The sequence below is a fragment of the Varanus komodoensis genome, unplaced genomic scaffold (genome assembly GCF_004798865.1).
Source record: "Varanus komodoensis strain SLA01 unplaced genomic scaffold, ASM479886v1 scaffold4, whole genome shotgun sequence".
In the NCBI taxonomy this organism is placed as follows: domain Eukaryota; kingdom Metazoa; phylum Chordata; class Lepidosauria; order Squamata; family Varanidae; genus Varanus; species Varanus komodoensis.
In genome coordinates this window covers 28,216,119-28,237,590 of record NW_025335941.1, presented here as the reverse complement: position 1 = coordinate 28,237,590, position 21,472 = coordinate 28,216,119, and the positions used below count along the sequence as shown (strand labels likewise).

The following is a 21,472-nucleotide window of genomic DNA, read 5'->3' as shown; positions in this document are numbered from 1 at the left end:
CTTACTTGTTTGATAACTGTAATTGTAAGCTACCTTGGAAAAATTTCTATTTTAGTCAAAAGGCAGTACTACAAAATATATCAAATAGATTTTATAGTACTGCATATTAAAATAGAAATTTTTCCTAAGGCAGCTTATAATAAGCATGAATAAGGATGAGAGAGGAATAATTTTGGGGGTGGGAATCCTTCAGATTCCTTGGACTCAGCTCCTTGGACTCTAGCCTGCTTTCTTGGGACTGTTAGCCTGATTTCCTGTTGAGTACAATGAGCGTTTACCCACCAGGAAGCAAGCCCATGTGAATGCTGCACAAGCACTGTCCCTCTTCCTTGCATATGACTTGCAGCCTTTGTTCACACTGAATGTACTGCACCAGAAGGTTACCAGTTGCACAAGTGGAGTTTCACAAGCATTCATGGACTTCCTCTCAGCTTGGTTTGCTTCCTAAGTGAAAGCCAAGTGTATGAAGTTTGATGAACAGGAGGCGGCCAGATCCCTGGGAAGATCATTAAACCCGAGCAAAACAGGTTTAAAGAATGCATGCCTAGCACTTCTTTTAAACTATAAAATCAAAGCCCTTATCAAAAGGCACAAAGTGTTACATCACAAATTTATAGATTATATCATGAAAACACAATCCAAAGAAAGCTTGCTAACATGTTTCTAAGCAGATTTCAGGAACAATACCAACAGCTGTAGGAGAAAGCACCATTTATTAAATGACCTGGAAACGGCCAGCATCCAGTACTATCATCTTAGGGTTAATCGTGCTTTGAGAATCCTTCTCACGTAGGGGTAAATGTGATGAAGTTAGCTGGATTTCATACATATTGGCTAGAGAATTGCTGATGCAATACCTACAATGGGAAAGAAAGGACAATGATATTCAGATACTGAAGAAAAATGCATTATTTTGTTGTAGAGTGTAAGCATGATGTTGGAATATCCCTGGATGTCAAATTCTTTTATTTACAAGCCAATGACTATTAATAGCACATAAACAAAATGAAGGGTGGGAGCACAACAATACAGTGATTAAACAAATTAATCATTCTATCACCAAGGAAATACAACATAGAGGTGGGAGACCACCTTGGGTGACCCAAAGAAGGAAAAGGATTCTGGCAAATCTTTTTGGCATTTTCTTGCAGAAAAACAGAAACCTGTAAGAACAGAGATCTGAAATACCCCCTCCTTCAGAGCACAGACTAGAGCCAGCTCAAGAGTAGGGAATTTAACTGCAACAGGAAGTGGGCATGATTTGAGGAGCTGTCTATAGGAGGAAGGAGAAGATCTTCCTCAGCTGCTCTCAGAACTAGAAACAAAGGAATGCAGATTCTTGTCAACCCCATGCTTTTCTTTTAAGATAAGGGCAACTGCGGCCTGTCAGTGTTGCCACCCTTTCTCCAGTGTTCCTTCCTGGCAAAAATGTGTTTAGGATAAGAACAATATTAAGCTCTGCACAGGCCAAACAGGTATTTGGCAGGTCTCAGGAGCCCAATTGGGCTGGTAAAGAGGTTTGGTTTGGAAATTATCCCCACCAATCCCTTCTTTCCCCCAAAGGGATTGGTAGACTATTGGGAACCCAGCCATACTAAGAGGCAACATGGAGAAGATTCCTTCCTGTATACTAAACTCCCAATGGCCCAATCTCACAATCGGGCTTCTTAGTCCAACAATCTTGTTTAAAATCATTGGGGTGAGCTTCCCTATTCCCAGGGATGGGAAAAACAAGGGGGTAACTATCCTTGCACAACCTCTTTTCCAGTGCAACAGGACTCTCAATTGCTGGGATGGAAGAGGCATTAACTAAGGAAACATTAACAGCAGCAAGAGAATAAATAGAAGATTACTATTCAGTACTATGAAGCCGGATGTAGGATTCAGGAAAGAGCACATGTGTAGAGACTTTGACTTGCCATCCAGTACTGTCTGGAGTCCTCTGGGCCAAAAAGATTGCTTATCAATTTTAATAGCTTGTGCAGATGTGTGGCAGATCACCCTCTAGAGCAGGGGTCCTCAAACTTTTTCACCAGCGGGCCAGCTGAAAGATGCCGGTGCTGGTTGCAGGCTGGAAAGGTGGTGTCGGCAGTGTGCATGGGCCAGGGAGGGGGCGGGGGTGGTGGGTGCAGGTGCGCACGCTGAAGCGAGGGCAGGGCACGCAGCGAGGTGAAGTGTGAGGGGAGATGAGGCGAGGCGGGACAGGCATGTGCTGTGAGGCGGGCGCATGAGGCAGCGGCTTGCTCGCTTGGAGATCATTTCGCCGAGCAAGCAAACACACATGCAGCAGGTACAAATGGGCGTGATGGGCTGGATCCGGCCCCTGTGCTGAAGTTTGAGGACCCATGCTCTAGAATATATTCAACTAACTAGAACAAGTGTCAAAAATTTTCCTCCCTGAACTGAAAGAGGCCTTAGTAACAATACAAACCCAGAGGATTGCCAAATATCACTCAAAAAGATTTATCTTATTCAGAACAGTTAAAAAACCCTTTATCCTATAACAGTAGTAATGCCACAAAAGCACACAGCTGGCCTTTCATTCAATCGCAGCAGACAAAATGCCCACTAGAGAATATATAGAAATATCCAGATGCTTTGAAGACAGACAAAACAACCTTAGACACTGTATAGGGCTAACAGTAATGATCAATCTAACAAAGTAATTTCGTATTTTCTAAAATACAAAAGCATTCTTAAATTGTTAAGGTACTTCATGTACTCACGCAATTTTCTTGCAAGTAGCAAGAGCACAGAATAGCACATCATTTTCTTCATGCCACCTGCACCTAAATATAAACCAAGCTTTCATTATGAATCCAGAATATCAGATCTATATTTCAAAGACAAATATCATGTTGAGTTCCAGGCAAAAAATTAGGTATTAAAACTCCCTACAAGATTAGAAATTTAACACTTCTCTACTCTTTCAATGCAGGCATTTTAAGACAATCCATGGCTTTTAAGGGGGATAGTAAAGGATTTCCAGTGGTTTTGCTTTTATGGTAGGTAAATTTTAGCACAAACATAATGAACATGCAAATTAAATTAGTAGTTTTCTGTAAAGGAAGGAGTAATTTTTAAAGGCACTTCAAATAGAAGCGAGATGATGAATGCGGCTTATTTCATCAATTAATAAGTTTGTGTGTTAACATTTACAAAGTCACAGCAGACAAATACTGTGGGTCAGGCATATGCAATACTTTTTTCACAGCGTAGGGAGTAGAGGTAAAAGGCTATATATTGTACCTGGTATTGACTGAATAATCCCACATGGAGGCATCCAGTGTGTTACACACCCAAGTCTTAGAAGGCTCTTTTTGAAGCTTCTGATAATACAGATCCACAACAAGGTCTTCCGCACTGAGAAGCACTAGATGATTTACTGTGCCTATTAGAGAAATGAAGTTTCAGGAGATGAAGGTAGTATTTAAAATTACATTAAAAAGAGTTAAACAGAAGGGATATTAAATTCTAACCTGCTTCTCTAGCCATGTGATTCAGGCACCAGTTGACCCTAAAGTGATCATCAGACTACAAAAACAGAAGTCAGGATTAAAACATCCAGTTATGTAATGAAAGAAACAGAAGAACACAAAGCCTCTAAAATATTTTAAATTCTCTATGGTTGCAGTTCACTTATTGATAGCTGCTTCAAGAAGAGCAGTTAGTCTCATTCTTCACACTAAATCAGATCATGTTCTATCCAGTCTAAATGTTAAATATTTGTAAAAAGATGTGTAACTGAACAGTCTAAAAAAGTGAGTAGAGGCATAACTTCTACTCTCATTGTTCCAGCTATATTAGAGCATTTAAGATGAGGAGTCATCTTACTGCTAAACTTTACCCTTAAAACATTTATGAACAAGTTAAAATGTGGTGGTCCCAATTAGGAATGTGTAAACAATTCATTAGATTTCTTGGGTTTGGCTCCCTGGACTCTGGTCTGAGCTGCAGCAGCCCAGAGTCTGAATTCCTGGCATGCATGCCAAGTGTTCACGGGGTACTTGCCAGAAATGAAGCTCATCATGCTGCACTAGTCGTGCCCCCCCTCTTGTGTGCCAGGATTTGCAGCTGATGCCAAAAAAGCCTAGCCTTGAGGTCTTGCCAGGAAAGCAACCCCTGGCGACACAAGCAATGTCCCTATTCTGAACCAGCTACATCTAACTTTTGGACTGTTGAAGCTGATGTACAACCAGCAACCTTTTTTCACAACTGGAGGTCTGCAATTGTTCATGGGCTTCCTCTTGGCTTGGCTTGCCTTGGAAGACTGGGCTGAACACAAGAAGCCCGTGAATGCTTTGAGGAACTGATTCTAACAGGGTTCATCACAACACAGTTCCTTGGAGCCCCATTTTGAAGAGTGCTTGACTATGAAAGGCCTCCTTCAAGTTACCCATATTGTCTTAAGGAATGTTAAGAGTAGAGAGCACATTGAGAATCATCATTGTACCAATCTGACATACATAACTTAATTGGACCAAGAGACAGATTTAAATTTCAAGCAGGCCTCAGAGTCCTTCAATGCTGGGAGAAGGTGTCAAACATATGTTCAGCCTTTATAGTTTAAAGAAAATGATCAAGTTCTTATAACCTGAGGTCAAACCAGTTTAGACAACATTCACTCCATTAGCAATTGGGTGAATAGCTTTTAAAAAGCTATTAGTGCGGAGATTCAATTTGAATCATGGCACTGGGTGAAAGTGGGTTAATCTCCTGCCCACTCATTTTAGTCCTGATCAAATCCTTACAGTTGCTATGAGCACTCATTTCCCCCAATGTAAATATCAGGCATGGAGGCCCTGAACTGGATTAGGATTGCAAAGGAGAAAGTCTACCTGCCACTCATACCAGGGTTTTGATCAGGCCCCATGCCCGTGATTTACTTTTTAAAGTGCTATTCACACAATTGCTAATTATGAAGGCAAAACTAAGTAAGATGCCATTCTCATATTAGGTTCAGCAGCTGGAAAGGAGTAAGCTTTGCACACAGTATCCAGCTTACTGTATTTCCTGTCTGTGAAAGTCATAAAGCCATATCCTCCAGGCTTGAGAGGGTCACTTACAGGTCTTAGCCCTGTGATTAACATCTGCTATGAGCAAATAAATATTTGAGTAGGAATCTGACAACTTCTGAGAAACAAAAAGCAATTGAAGTTTTGAAAACAATACCTTACAATACACAGGTGGCCATGTGCCCCAATGTGGCTGGATAAATGTGTATAGCTCACGTAGCACAACAGAATGATTTGCAGTTGCCAGCTCAAAACCAGATATGGGAATCTTGTGTGTAATATCACCTAACAGAAATGATATAAAAATATCTTATGACAGTACCCCTTTAGAAGTGTCAGATATATTCTTGAGTTACATTTTGCAGGATGTACACCTTGAAATATGTCTAAGAATGCTTAAGTATTATCTTTTAAAATTTGACTATGCTTTATTTAAATAGAGAAAAGTAGGCTAATTCAATCCCTTGTGAGAAAACAATTGTCACCATATACACATGCGTACACGCACGCACACACACACACATATATGTGAGGTTAGTACTAGGCTACCCGCTTGAACTAAGTACATCAACCAAGATCTCACAGTGTTTGAACATCACTAGCTTAAATTCAAACAATGATTGAATGGCATTAGTTTAAAAGACTTTCCTATTCAACAATAGCAATTTACAGTATCTTAGCCTTGGGTAAAAGAATTTGTGAAGCATGCTTAGAAAGCTTTGGGTTTTGCTGGAAAAGTGATACCTGAGGTTCATATGCAATGCCTGTACCAGGGAACATAAGCACCAGAGTAAGAACTATACAAAAGCCTCTGGTAGAGGTCTGGGTTGAGACCATAAAAGTAATGTGGTAATCTGAACACACTGCATTCATAAAACAAATTTAAAAAAAACTTCTGGGAAATTTACCTTGACCCTCTTTTAAGAAAGCTGTTTAAAAAATTATTGGAGAAACATACATGGGGACATAAAACTTTGACAATATTTACCTGCAGCCTGGCAATGAAAACGAAATCCCCGTGGTACCTCTCCTGCAGAGGACCAGAAAGAAATCCAAGATAAATCATAACTGTCACAACACCATTCTTTATGTTTTTGTGTACAGCACAGGTTCAGTGTTTGAATACTCTTCTCTCATTGTGATTTTGTTTACAATGCTTACTACTGAGATAATGCAAAGACAAAGTAGTAAGATAGAAAAATAAAAAGAACCTTGAGTGGATAATATCATGCTTTCCTCTAGCCCAGGAATAATTGATTTTTAATTTTTTGTCAAGCAATGCTATCAAACAACATTTTGCTAACTATCCAAAGACTTTCTTCTTTCCACAGTGCACACAGCCAAATCAGGCAGCCTAAACCAATGCAAACCTGTTTGTTAGAACAGGATGGAAAATCAGTCTCACCCCAAACAGACAAAAGAGTTCAAATTCATTCTTCTCATTTTTCCAAAGCTCACCAGGATCTATAAAATGATGGAAGTCTGCAATTATGCCATCCTTAAGCGAGTATTTGATGCAGCCAATTTCACAAGGAAGGAAACGCTGATTGCAATGAGGGGGTAACACTCCATGGCTGAAGATATTCAGGAAATAGAATGAGGTTTCAAGTACAACTGGAAAAAGAATTTGAACAAAGGTTATGACAGCAAATAATACTGCTGAGAATAAGCTTTCTTAGCACACTGAAATCGTGAAGCTAACATCTACTTAAAAGAGAATTCTCTATAACTTTTCAGTGAGAAATTGCAATAAAGGAAATATATTTCATTGACTGGGACGTTAAGCTACTGGAGTGGCTACTCAATATATATCTGTCACAGTTGTAGCCATTTAGAAATATAGTAATCCCCAATACAGTGTACACAAACATTCCAGTATGGTAGAGTCTACAACATGGTGTACTGGTTGAGTCCCAGTCCCAGCATGCGACTGGGACTCAGACAATCTGGGTTCTAGTCCCCACTCAGCCATGGAGCCAACTGGGTGACTTTGGGCCAGTCACAGACTCTCAGCCCCACCTACCTCACACGGTTGTTGTTGTGGGGATAAGATGGAAGAGAATGATGTAAGCTGCCTTGAGCCCTTTGTAGGAAAAAGACAGGATATAAACCAAAAATAAAATAAAAAATAAAAATGGTGCTCACAGGGGCACCCCCTTCTTAAATGAAAAGCAATGGATTTTATGAAATTCTTATCATTTCTAGCCATATGAATAGGGCATCTATCTGCCAAGTTTTAAAATAAAAGAAAATGTTGTAAGATTCCCAGTCTATTACATTATAGGCAGTTGTGTTTAACCTTCCAATGCTGTAAATATTAGTCTCAGAGGGCACAGATATACTCAATTTAAGCCAATTTGTTAATTTCCATGATACAAAACGTATAAAAGCTCCTTCAGTACAATATTAATCTGTCACAATCTACTTCCAGAGGAAGCAACTACAGGACAAAACAAACATTTAAAAGAAGCATTAGTTATGCTATACTGTCAATAGTTAAATTAGACAATCCCTTATTAAAGAAACATTGCTGTATGAATGTACAGTAGTTTTTCCAGAAAAGACACAGCTAAAACTCCACAAACCAGCAGGAACCCCAAAGTTTTCAGAAATATTTTTTTTAGGAAAAAAATAAGAAAAACAATGCAGACAATGCAACTGCAGGCACATTGCCTTCCTATAGTTTCATTTCATCTATTCCATTTCTTTTCTGATCCAGTTTCTGACCATATTTTGCCATCTCTGATGCAAATGCTACACAACTTTGTCCTGCATGGACAAGGAAGGGTTACCATCAAACCTCACTAAGACCACTGGTGACAAGCTCATGAAATCCCCTTAACCCACAGACCTTGTTCAGCAACCTTTCCAACATGACCATGAAGTCAAGCCAGGCATGTTTGGTATTTTGCCAATACTCTAGAAAACCAAACAATGCTGAGACCAAGACCACCATCACTGGTAACTTCAAAGCTGTGCAACTGTGCATAATTCCTGATTTAGTAGCCCTCCTTGTAGTTACTGTAATGCTGCCATGAGTAATAATTTCTAATCAGCTATGATCACAAATGCAATAAACTTGAGCATCACTTGAAAACAAAATGTTTGCAGTGGGGATAGCTAGGTGTTGCAAATTCAATAAGCACAAGGACTAATTGCCTGTATTATGAGGAGTTCAGTGGGATACTTCATGAGGACACAAGTGTTAAACCAAAGTATCTTACTCTAAATTTGAAAAAATATGAAGTCCCTAAGCACCAAAATGATCTGAGTGGGAGTTTATTCATGATTTACACAAAAAGCTTAACGGTACTCTGGGTCACAGTAATTTGTTTTAACACCAAATCCCACAATACCTTGTATTTACTTGGAACCTCAACCCCTTGTTCCATATCTGCCACTAATTCTACCAGTCCAATAGCTTTGCTTCCTTCCTATATGGCCCCTGTTGTATATGCAGGCCTTCATAAAGCCTCATTCCACTCTGAGTTGACCACCAATTACTCTCTCACGCACTCCTAACTACAAGTGGTATGTTGATGTACCTTCTTCCATCTGTCTCCGTAATTCTCTCACTTCACCCGACGTCACAAAAAGTAATAATGTTTGCATCATTTCTCACCATTTTCAGAATGCATACAAGAGAGGTGAACTGCTCCAGAAATTCAAGTTATTTTTACTCTATTTTACCTTGATCACACTTCCTAAGTGCACTGCTGATGTCTGAAACAGGAACTCTATTCTGGGTTTGTGTGGGAAGAGGTGCTGTGACTTGGCAGGGTGGCTGAGAAAAATGTTAAACAATCCATCAATTATGTGCTGAATCAAAGACAAGCAACCACATCCAATTAGACAGAGAAGACTAATCTTGTCTATCCCAACATTATATATAAATTTGCAAACTAGTCTAAAAGCCTTCCTCATATAATTATGGAACATGCACCTCTGTACAACCCAAACAACCCTTGAAGATGAGCATTTGTTATAAATTTTCCTCAGAATACTGTATTTTCTGACAAGACTGTTTTACTTAAACTACCCATATACAAACAGTTAAAATATCAAGTGTAATGGTTCTGTGTGCCAGCATTCTTGCCCTCCTCTGCCCCCAACTTCATGTTGAACAAGGTCCAAAAGGATTTTTAACTGTGTTCAACTGAACATGGTTACAGTTTTTCCCACCTATTCAAAAGGTGGAGGAGGAAGGGATAGCATACATGGCCCCTTCATGCTTACAAGTTTGAACACTGCCCCAAGCTTGTGACGTAGATAACTTGGCTATCATTAAAAATCTTATGATGATACTTTCCCTTCTACTTTTAATTGGAGAGCAAGGAAGATTAAGTAACCTAAAATATGACAAAATAACTAGCATAAATTAATGCTTCAGAATAGTTATTCCTGCAATAGTTGCCTTATTAACATCTAGACTGACCTCCCTCCACATTTCAATAAACATTTTAATCCAAGAGGCCCATGCAGAAAATAGCACAGAGAACTATGTAACACCTACCATTGGAATACTTTTGCCCATCTCACCCAGGACTCCCCCAAAAATATTAAACAGGATTACTTTTCTGATTCCCAAAATTATTAATACACCTCCAGTTCTCTAGCTATTAAAATTTGATCCCAAAAATAGGAAAACTATAAACGGTAAAATTCTTAGTTACCTTTTCCAATTTCTTAGCTTTCCATTGACGAGCTTTTTCTGCATACTTTTCTTTTTGTTCATCAGTCAGCATCTTGGAAAAGAAGCATTATAAGCTTTCTATCATTTCCTCCTAATAAACTGGCCTCCCAAATTTTCAGTGAAGGTAAGAGCACAATCCAGCTAAATATTTAAACTCGCATTGCACTTCTCTTCCTACTGGAATCCAACTCCCACTCAAGTCGAAGTGCTTAATTTTAGCTAGCATGCACCTAGCAACTTTCCTACAACTCAATCCTATATATACTTGCTTTAATGCAAGTTTGAATAGTCTTACTCCTCAACAAGTGTGTACAGTATCACAAGCTCAGCTCTCAGCAAAGCTGCTGTGCTTAAGGCAATTCCTGAACGTACAGCCGTATTTACAATTGTGGTGCAAATGGGAAAATCATAACGTAACATTCCCCCACCTATTCTCCCTTCCAGATATTTTTACCAATAGCTTCCACCAGCAGGGTCAATGGTCAGAGATTATGGGATCTACAATCTAAAACAGTTGAAAGGATTTGCGTCCCCGCCCCTCAAATTCTAAAGCTTTCCAAATAGTAGCACCGAATAGTTTCTGATTTCAAATTTAGTTACATGCCTTCTTTCAGCAGATAACTACAGAGGCAAAAAAAATCTCATTTCTGTGGTTCAACTCCTATTTTTGATCAAACTCAGTTGCAACAAGAATAGGAAACCTAGAAGTAGAGTAGTTAGAGACAATCGCTTTATTTACGTTATCAGCCGTGCGCCTCTCCTAGAGAAGCAAGGCAAACACCATCACAGTAAATAAGGGCCATTGCTCCGCCAAATCTTCCATCGATACTGCCCCCCTGTCCCCAGAGCTGAACAGAAGAAAGAGCCCGGCCTCGTCCCCTCACCGCCCAATCCTCGGAGCAGTGCGGGATGGCCTCGGACACGCTCGCCACAGCCAGGCCGCGCCGCCTCAGCTCCGGCAACTTCTCCAACACGAAGAAATAATACGCGTTGCGCGCCCCTTTGCGGTTCGGCATTCCGTTTGAGCACCTGCGAACGACTCGAGCGGAAAGGGAGGGGGGAGGAAGAAGAGGAAGAAGAAGAAGGGGGCGGGAACCGACGACCCTTATTGGCGCGCCTTTCAAAGAAGGAAGGACCACTCACATGACGCCTTCTAGGGAAACACGAGGCAAGCACGTGCGCGCGGTTAGCAGAGGCACGGCAGGGGGCGTGGCTTACTGGGTTTAAAAAAAAAAAAAAAAGGGAAGGGCAGCGTTCCCCAACTTGGTGCTTTGTCGATGTTTGGATTTGATTTCTCATTGCTGAGTGAGCGGGAGCAAGTATCGGGAATACTGGGAGCTGTGCTTTATGTTGAACCTCAGCGTGGGGGAGGCCGGACAAGAATTTGCCTCGCTTTTTTTCTTCTAAGCCGCGGTGTCCTCTGACCAAGTAGAACTAACGATCTACAGGCTGGCTGTGGGATTAGGGAATTGTAATCCAATCCACCTGGTGGCGAAGGGGGCGGGGACAGATGGATATGAAATGGTTCTAAGTGGGATAGGTTTGACTTCAGTCCTCCTCGGAGCTTCAAAAGATGTGGTGTAGTAGCTTTAAAAAACTTAAGGCAACTGCTGGTAATGGTAAATGTTTGAACTTAACAGGATTCTGCTTTACTGTGTAGCGTGCATATTACTGCACTGTACATGCTGATTTTACTTATTTTCCTTTTTGGGGAGGGGTCTTTTGTTCCTTCAACATAGCAATACTATTAAATCACTTGCAATAGGAGACTCTCTATTATGGGAATGGCACCTACCTGCTGTCAGATATGCTTAGGAAGAAATCAAGGTTAGTGTGTAGTTAAAACGCCAAGAATTGGGTGGAGGTGTTGCTGGAAGCAAGATAGTATTCTATAGGCACCTTGGAAGGGTGGAGCAACGAAGTTGTATGGTATCGTGGACTCTGGAGAAAAGATGGTATTCACCAAAATACTACACAACACTAGACAATCTGCTCCATTTTTTTCCAAATAACAGTTTGTTTTGGGCAATCAACTTGGAACTTCCTTTCTTAAGAGCATATTTAAATTGGAGATATCTGTTGCTGAACTATGTTTATTTGTTGTTGTTAGTTGCAAAGTCGTGTCCGACCCATCGTGACCCCATGGACAACATTCCTCCAGGCCTTCCTGTCCATCATCATCTCCCGGAGTCCACCCAAGCTCACACCAACTGCTTCAGTGACTCCATCTAGCCACCTCATTCTCTGCCGTCCCCTTCTTCTTTTGCCATCTATTGTTCCCAGCATTAGGCTCTTCTCCAGGGAGTCCTTTCTTCTCATTAGATGGCCAAAGTATTTGAGTTTCATCTTCAGTATCTGGCCTTCTAAAGAGCAGTCAGGGTTGATCTCCTCTAGGACTGACTGAATTGATCGCCTTGCGGTCCAAGGGACTCACAGGAGTCTCCTCCAGCACCACAATTCAAAGGCCTCAATCCTTCGGTGCTCAGCCTTCCTTATGGTCCAGCTTTCACAGCCATACCTTGCAACTGGGAAAACCATAGCCTTGACTATACGCACTTTGGTTGGCAGGGTGATGTCTCTGCTTTTTAGTATGCTGTCTAGATTTGCCATAGCTTTCCTCCCCAGGAGCAAGCGTCTTTTAATCTCTTGGCTGCAGTCCCCATCTGCAGTGATCTTGGAGCCCAGGAAAATAAAAACTGTCACTACCTCCATTTCTTCCCCATCTATTTGCCAGGAAGTGAGAGGACCGGATGCCATGATATTAGTTTTCTTAATGTTGAGTTTCAAGCCAACTTTTGCACTCTTCTCCTTTACCCGCATCAAGAGGCTCTTTAGTTTCTCTTCACTTTCTGCCATTAGAGTGGTATCATCTGCATATCTGAGGTTGTTGATATTTCTCCCAGCAATCTTAATTCCAACTGGTGATTCATCTAGCCCCACCTTTCTCATGATGTTCTCTGCATATAAGTTAAATAGGCAGGGCAACAGTATACAGTCTTGCCAAACTCCTTCTCAATTTTGAACCAATCAGTGGTTCCGTGTCCAGTTCTCACTGTTGCTTCTTGACCCGCATATAGGTTTCTCAAGAGACAAATGAGATGGTCTGGTACTCCCATCTCTTTAAGAACTTGCCACAATTTGTTGTGATCCACACAGTCAAAGGCTTTAGCATAGTCAATGAAGCAGAAGTAGATGTTTTTCTGGAACTCCCTAGCTTTCTCCATGATCCAGCATATGTGGGCAATTTGATCTCTAGTTCCTCTCCCTCTTTGAAATCCTGCCTGTACTTCTGGTAGTTCTTGGTCCACATACTGCTGGAGCCTAGCTTGTAGAATTTTGAGCATAACTTTGCTAGCATGTGAAATGAGTGCAATGGTGCGGTAGTTTGAACATTCCTTGGCATTGCCCTTCTTTGGGATGGGAATGTAAACTACCCTTTTCCAATCCTGTGGCCACTGTTGAGTTTTCCAAATTTGCTGGTATATTGAGTGTAGCACTTTTACTGCATCGTCTTTTAGGATTTTGAATAGCTCAGCTGGAATACTGTCGCCTCCACTAGCTTTGTTGTTGCTCAGACTTCCTAAGGCCCACTTGACTTCACATTCCAGGATGTCTGGCTCGAGGTTAGTGACCACCCCATCATGGTTAGCAGGGATGTTAAGCTCTTTCTTGTATAGTTCTTCTGTGTAATCTTGCCACATCTTAATCTCTTCTGCCTCTGTTAGGTCCCTGCCATTTTGGTCCTTTATCATGCCCATCTTTGCATGAAATATTCCCTTCATATCTCCAATTTTCTTGAAGAGATCTCTGGTCCTCTCTATTCTATTGTTTTCTTCTATTTCTTTGCACTGTTCATTTAAGAAGGCATTCTTCTAGCTGTTCTCTGGAATTCTGCATTCAATTGTTTGTATCTTTCTCTTTCTCCCTCGCCTTTCACTTCCCTTCTTTCCTCAGCTATTGTAAAGCTTCCTCAGATGACCATTTTGCTTTCTTGCATTTCTTTTTCTTTGGGATGGTTTTAGCTGCTGCCTCTTGTACAACGTTGAGAACCTCCGTCCATAGTTCTTCAGGCACTCTGTCTATCAGAGGTAATTCCTTAAATCTATTTGTCACCTCTACTCTATATTCATCAGGAATATGATTTAGGTCATACCTAAGTGGCCTAGTGCTTTTCCCTACTTTCTTCAGCTTAAGCCTAAATTTTGCAACAAGAAGCTCATGATCTGAGCCACAGTCAGCTCCTGGTCTAGTTTTTACTGACTGTATAGAGCTTCTCCATCTTTGGCTGCAGAGCACATAGTCAATCTGATTTCTGTGTTGACCGTCTGGTGATGTCCATGTGTGTAGTCGTCTCTTGGGTTGTTGGAAAAGAGTGTTTGCTATGACCATCATATTCTCTTGGCAAAACTCTACTAGCCTGTGCCCTGCTTCATTTTGTACTCCAAGGCCAAACTTGCCTGTTGTTCCGGTTATCTTTTGGCTTCCTACTTTAGCATTCCAATCCCCCATGATGATAAGGACATCATATTTTGGAGTTAATTCTAGAAGGTGCTGTGGGCCTTCATAGCACTGGTCAACTTCAGCCTCTTCAACATCAGTGGTTGGGGCATAGACTTGGACTATTGTGATGTTGAATGGTTTTCCTTGGATTCGAACTGAGATCATTCTGTCATTTTGGAGATTGTATCCCAGTACCGCCTTTCCTACTCTTTTATTGACTATGAAGGCTACTCCATTTCTTCTGAGGGCTTCTTGCCCGCAGTAGTATACCTGATGGTCATCTGAATTAAATTCACCCATTCCTGTCCATTTTAGTTCACTGATTCCTAAGATGTCGATGTTCAGTCTTGTCATCTCTTGTTTGACCACATCCGGCTTGCCTTGATTCATGAATCTTGCATTCCAGGTTCCTATGGAGTATAGATCCTTGCAGCATCGGACTCTCCTTTCACCACCAGATACATCAGCAACTGAGTGTCCTTTCGGCTCTGACCCAGTCGCTTCATTCTTTCTGGAGCTACTAGTACTAGCCCTCTGCTCTTCCCCAGCAGCATACTGTACACCTTCTGACCTGAGGGGCTCATCTTCCGGCGTCATATCTTTTTGCCTTTTGGCACTGTCCATGGGGTTTTCATGGCAAAGATACTGGAGTGGGTTGCCATTTCCTTCTCCAGTGGATCACGTTTTGTCAGAGCTCTCTGCTATGACCTGTCTGTCTTGGGTGGCCCTGCACGGCATAGCTCATAGCTTCATTGAGCTACGCAAGCCCCTTTGCCACGACAAGGCAGTGTTAGAAGTCTTCATTTCTTTTTCTGCTGCAGGGGAAGCCCTGCTTCTTCCTCCTGATTTTGTTCCTGAACAGTATTGCACAGCTGTGGTTCAGTGAATTGTTTACCTTTTAAGTGTAGATAGGATTCTGTAGTTTTAAAAAGGAGAATCTAAATTTGAACCTTCTGGAAGCTTCAGTTAAGAGAGCAATAAGATAGAAACTGTCAAGAGGCACAGTCCTTCTCCTGAGTAAATAAGCTTCTCCAGAGTTTCTTTTCACATGGCTTTATTGTCACACATCTGATTTCACCCAGAGTGAAATGTTGAGCCCTCTCTAAAAGTTTCCAGTTGCCACCCGGCTTATAGCCCTTTCTGCTACCCTAATCCAGAGGTGGGGCACTGTGTTACTTCGCTTGCTGACACTCCTACTGTTGCTCCATCAACTGGATCTCCCACCCAGTCTGTCTCCTAGCAACTGGCATCCCCTCTTTGGGAGAGAGACCTCTATATCTGACAGACTGCTTAACTTCTGGGGTGCACCGTGGCCAGATCCCAAGTTCTCCCATTGGCAGATTGGGGCTCTCATCAGCCCTGGCTGCTAACCTCACCTCTTGCTGTGCTATCTCCCCATTCCCATGGGCCAGCTGGCTATCACCTGCTTCCACATCCTTGTACCTGAGACATCTCATTGCCTTGATTGCATACTGTAGTTTGCTGACATTCCAGAACTTCTTTGTCTTTGCTGTCTGAATTCAAATTCCCATCAAAGCTATAAGGTGGTTGCATGTGGTTTATGGCACCTTTTCCCTGTGCACATGCAGAACAGAAAGCATCTTTCTCCTGGCAGAGATTTACAGCCTGATACTGTTGTTGAAATGGTCAGTGCTATGCCCTTGATTGCACTTGTCCATGATAATAAGCTCTCCTTACAAAAGCAGCTTGAGAGCATTGAAAGAAAAACACACGCAGGGGCATGTAAAAAAGCATGTACAAACAAATTGTACCCACTTATCTGAGCTTTATTGAAATGAAAGACTGCAGAATATAAATAGACTGGATACAGCCAGGAACAAAAATGTATGTCAAGTCACAGTAAATAAATGCTTTAACAGCAATTTGTTGTGAAGGTGCTAGTGAGAAAAGAGATTCCAAAATAGAGTGCTAGTGGAGGCAAGCTTTTATAGCACATGGCACTCTTACAGAAACTGACTGAACAACAGGAAGTCACTGCAGTATTAAATGGTACTTTTTCTGACATTCTGGCCTTTAGTGAATATAATGAAGCAATTTAGCAATGCCAATTTGTTGAGTGCTGCTTCACATCTCCAAAGGCTGTAGGAATCACTGTTTCTATGGAAATTACTGCAAGGTATATCCAGGGCACTGAATGAATATAGAGATGAACACAAGGAAACAGTGAATTTCCAAATAAAATGTTAGAAGATTATTATGTAATGATATATTTACCCTGCAAGATTGTCCCTGCAGCCTGAGGTGATCCCTCATGATCCCATTTTCCAGATATTTATTTATGCATACACAAAGTGTGTCCAGAAAGTAATGAGAGTGATATTTTTAAAATTCTTTTATTGAAAAATTTTACAATTGAACATTGTCTCCTTCAAAATATGCACTTTGTGAGTGTACACAATGCTCCCGGCAATTTTTCCATTCTTCATAGCATTCCTAGAAGTCTTCAAGTGGGATGGCATTGAGAGTTTGTGTAGTGGCTCTTTGGATGTTATCCACACTACCAAAATGGTGTCCTTTCAAACCATTCTTCATCTTTGGGAAGATGAAAAAGTCACAAGGACCCAGGTCGGGGCTGTAGGGTGGATGGGTTTCTTTTTCAGCCAAAAATTCTGACAGCCAAAGCACTGTGAATCAAAGCATTGTCATGATAAAGGATCCAAGTTAAGCTGATCTCAGCTTGTGCCATCGGTACACTTGTACAGATGGGAGCACAGCTTCTCCATAAGCTTTTCTCACCATTTCCAAAGTTTCTGATGCATTTTTACCCAATTTCACACAATTTGATCGTGTACTGCTGTTCCAAACTCACTTGCATTTTTCTTAATACAAGGCACTTGAACAGGGTGTCACAAAAGAGAATGTCTCGACTCTGACAGGGCTGGAATGCAAATGATTAGTGTTCTAATGTATACCTGGCACCCCAAGTGACCTTGGCCAGCTTCTCCCTTCACAGAGCCCTTCTTGAGCATAGCGACTTCATTCTCATTACTTTCTGGACATACCTCATATATTCAGGTGTAGTGTTGATACTGAATGTGGCCTACACCATCAGTTTCCCATTTTTGTATATTATATATTTGACATCTTTTTTTCTTTATGTGGAAGTTTGATTATTCAGGCATTGAGTGCTTTTGGATGAGGAAACGTCATTGCCCTGCTGCATTTGTGGAATTTGGTGTGTGGTGGCAGAGGTGATACTGTCTTCCATGGTGTATTGTCTTTTTAGTGTAGAAAATAGGAAGGAAAAAAACCCCCCAATACCTGCAGAATACTCTGGCTGAAGTCACGCATTAAGATAAACCATGCTAGAAACTGTGCAGGCATGGTTTGTCATTATGTATGTACCAGCATCCATACTGAAGCATGGTACATTTGGTTTCTATGAAACCATGCAGTGAAACAATAGTTTGCCATAAGGTTTCTGCAGTTTACAATGGCTTGTTATGTATGACTCCAGTCAGAATGTTTCTGTGCAGTTTCCATATTTCCCCCATTGAGTTTAGCAGCAGGAGCAGTTGTAGCTGCAGTAGACATGCCAACCTTCTTTTTTTTCTGCCTACCGATTGCTGAAACCGCTGTAGTCACTCTCTGATTGGCTGCTTCTCCTCCCTGCTGTTATATTGTCTCCATGCTGCCTTCCTGATGCTGAGTTGTAGCTTTGGACTATTTGCATGTGGAGGCAGCTGTGCTTGGTTCTCTTGTTTGGTTATTGCAGTTTTCTGGAGAAGTGCTTTGAAATGACGGTGTGCTTGTGCTAGTCAGGGAACCAGAGTGCTGCTCTTGTGAAAACAGCTTTATGGAAGAGGAGCACATGGGCTGTGCATGGGCAGCAAAATCAAGGCAATTGCCCTGAGAAGCCCAGGTCTTCCGTTTTCTCTCCCATCTTCCCCACTGCTACTGCCTTGTTACTGGAATTCACTGGACAGTAATGGACGGCCTAGAAATCCCCTAAATAAATAAATAAATAAATTCCTGAGGGCTGTCATCAAACCCCACTGTCCCCACCACAGCTGCAATGCAAACACATTCTCAGTGGCCAGCCAGAACTTTCCCATGGAGATGCCCACATGGGCATCCTAGGTAAAGTATTTCCAGCAGGATGCACTCCTGTTCCCGGAATGGCCTGCCTGCCCAGACTCCATTTGCATTCCTGTGTGCAGGGGGAGGGCAGCATGTGCATGCCCTGTGCATGACAGAACATGGATATGTATGTAGTGAGGAGGAGAGGAAAGGTGGGTGTGTGGGTGGGCTTGTACATTGGCACAGGCCAGGATTTCACCAGGAATTGTTCCTGTAGGACTTCTCCAGAGCAACAGTGTTACTCTTGGAGTAGGAAATTGCTTTGTTGAACAGTAGAAAGAAAAACAATGCAAAAAAGGCAGCTGGCTGAGGCCATTTCAGACAGGCAGGAGCAGTGCAGTCTGGGAGTGATTTTCAGCCAAGGGGGCTGATGGGACTCACTATTTGGAGGGAAAATGGAGAAGTGCAGAGACAATGTATGCATAGAAACAACAAAAATGTGTGAACCATGCCAGTGGTAGCTGTGTGGCCTTGCTTAGTGTTATGCGTGAATTCAGCCTTTGTCTGGAGGCACCTAAGATGTCAGGTACCAGCAGTTCTTGTTAAAAAAAAAAAAATTAACATGCCTAAAGAGGGAAGAAAGGGTTGATAAAGCTGGAAAATCAAGAAGAAAAGAGTACTATTTAAGAAGAGCAGCACATTTTATTCACTGTAACACCACTTGGTTTGCAGAGTGTGATTATTGTTCTTGCTGACTGCTAAGATAGAGGAAAACACTTCAGAAAGATTTGCAACATTGTTCATATAAAATCCTGTATTTGAATATTATACTCAGTGTGGTATTTTTTTACAACTTAGCCTATGATAACCAAAAAAGCTGAATTATGTCTTTTACCAGCCTAAGAAAAGTTTGTTCACTGAAACATATCAGATAATTTGGAATGTGTTATTCCCTGGAACTGACATGACTGCTTCAAAAAGTCTGTATCAACCAAACTTAGTCAGCAAGAGGAAATGATGAGAGGGATGGGACTAGACTGACTGAAACTTAAATTATATATTTTATACAATGCAAGGTTGTGCTTAATAGTGCAAACCTGCCTACTTTGAACAAACTGTGGATTATATTTCTAGTACTAACTTGGCTAATAACTGAGGTAAGTGTTTATAACATATGCTTATTTCACTGCAATTAAAATAATAGGATATGTATGAGCATAAAGAGGAAGAACATGGCTTAAATGATGGGCAAGTAATTTCTCTCAAAGTTAAGGAAAATATTGCTTGAACAGCCTTGAGTATGATTGAGGGCTTCTTTACATGATACATCTCACCCATCAAATTACCAAGGCTGCTGCTTCTGCTCTTTTTCCCCCCAACTAGAGGGTTAGAGTATCTTTCACATAAGGATTTTTCCCTAGGGGTTTTCTTCTTTGCCTTTCTAAAAGTTCCATTATACAAAAGAAAGTAGCACTGTGGTATAGAATGGAATTGTGAAAATACATTAGGTTTCTATAGTGACTCATGGTCAATGAGCCATCCAGGAAAATCACTTTCCTCACCATATAAAAATGGCAAGTAAACATAGGAGATACGGGGGGGGGGGGGGGGTGATAGAACTGCAAATCTCAGTAAGTGAAGGCTCATGTTGCTGTTATGTGCCATCAAGTCATTTCTGAGACCCTATGAGTGAGTACCTTTCAACATGTTCTGTCCTTGACAGCCCCACTTTTGTAAACTCAATGGTGTGCCTTTTATGGAATTGATCCATCTTGTAGTTTTTCTTCCTCTTCTTATGCCTTCAACTTTCCTTAGCATGATTGTCTTCCCAAGTGACTTGCCTTCTCACAAAGTAGCCAAAGTATGACAGCTTCTGTTTCAACACTTGGCTTCCTTTTATCTAGGATCCACTTATTTGTGTTTCTGTTAGTTGAAAGTATTTGCAAAGTTCTCCACCACTGTGTTCCAAATTCATCATTTTTCTTCCTGTCAGCTTGCTTCATTGTCCAGCTTTCACACCCATACATTGTGACTGAGAATGTAGATGATGATGGCCTTGGTCTCCAGTAAAACATCCTTACAGTTGATGATCTTTTCTAGTTCCTTTACTGCAGCCCTTCCAAGTCTCAGTTTAACTTTTTCGGCTGCAGTTTCCCTTTGAATTGTTTAATTGAGCCAAGGTATGCAAAATATTTCATATTTTGTTTCTTCATTGTTGACATTAAAATTCTGTAATTCTGCTGTAGTCATGATTTGTTTGCTTAATATTCAGCTGCAGTGCTTATTTCACTTGCACTTTCATCAAGTGTCTTTTCAATTTATCACTACTTTCTGCCAGTATGATGCTCTTGTCATCATTTGCATAACTTAAATTATTGATGTGTCTTCCTCCAATTTTCACTTCTTCCTCTGATCCTAATTGAGCTTTCCTTAGGATATCTCCTGCATACAGATGGAAGAGCTAAGGAGATAAAATACGCCTTTGTCTGATGGCTTTGCTTATAGAAAACCATTCTGTGTCTCCATTTTCTATCCTAACAGAAGCTTCTTATTAGCAATATAGGTTATGCACCAGGACAGTCAAGCACTGAGGCACACCCATTTCTTTCAGAATCAGCCATAGCTTCTTGTGATCCATGAGTCAAAGACTTCAAAGTAATCTATAAAACACAGACTGGTTTTCTTCTGGAATTCTTTAGTGTATTCCAGTAGCCAATGTATATTTGCAATATGAATCCAGCTTGAATGTTGGGTATGTCTTACTCCTTATAAGATAATAGGATAAGCACCACTGCAAAAAGAAACTGAACTGTCATTAAGTTGGATGGTATAAATTGGCGTCCTGTAACAGCATGGGGTTGGGCCTGATGGCCTTCTTGGCCACTTCCAGCTCTGCCGTTCTATGATTCTATTATTCTATAATATCCTACCGTTTTTTCCAAGGAACTTGAGGAAGATTACATAATTCTCTTCCTCCTTTCAATGCTGTCTTTACAACAACCCCGTGAGAAAGGTTGAACTGAGAATATGCGGCTGGCACAAAGTCACCCATGCCTGAATGGGGATTTCTGAATCCCAGTCCTACATGCTAAACCACCACACCATTCTTTTGCATCTCCTTTCTTGGGGATTGGCTGCACATGTTTTTGGTCAATGGACCATTGCTTTGTTTTCTATATTTGCTAACATATTCTTGTTAAGATTTGGACTGATTCAGTCTCTG

The 21,472-nt window shown here is 41.2% G+C and overlaps 1 protein-coding gene across 1 annotated transcript; it reads right to left on the bottom strand.

Annotated features, from left to right (window-relative positions):
• Positions 1 to 715: 715 nt before the first annotated feature.
• MAEL (maelstrom spermatogenic transposon silencer) lies at positions 716 to 10,724 on the bottom strand. The gene is made up of 10 exons (XM_044441763.1): positions 10,593 to 10,724; positions 9,689 to 9,760; positions 8,706 to 8,799; positions 6,474 to 6,629; positions 6,004 to 6,045; positions 5,173 to 5,300; positions 3,480 to 3,534; positions 3,250 to 3,391; positions 2,727 to 2,789; positions 716 to 857 (listed from the first exon to the last, which is right to left on the bottom strand). Exons 1-10 carry the CDS (start codon positions 10,722 to 10,724, stop codon positions 716 to 718), a joined length of 1,026 nt encoding a protein of 341 aa, XP_044297698.1.
• Positions 10,725 to 21,472: the final 10,748 nt, after the last annotated feature.

What these genes read in the sequence shown, in the direction of transcription:
- MAEL (XM_044441763.1), bottom strand. Translation starts at nt 10,724, where the DNA reads ATGCCGAACCGCAAAGGGGCGCGCAACGCGTATTATTTCTTCGTGTTG. An exon ending in TTTTCATTGCCAGGCTGCAG is followed by an intron (nt 5,301 to 6,003) that starts GTAAATATTGTC and finishes CATTTCTGTTAG; the next exon opens with GTGATATTACACACAAGATT. An exon ending in GATTATTCAGTCAATACCAG is followed by an intron (nt 2,790 to 3,249) that starts GTACAATATATA and finishes GTTTATATTTAG; the next exon opens with GTGCAGGTGGCATGAAGAAA.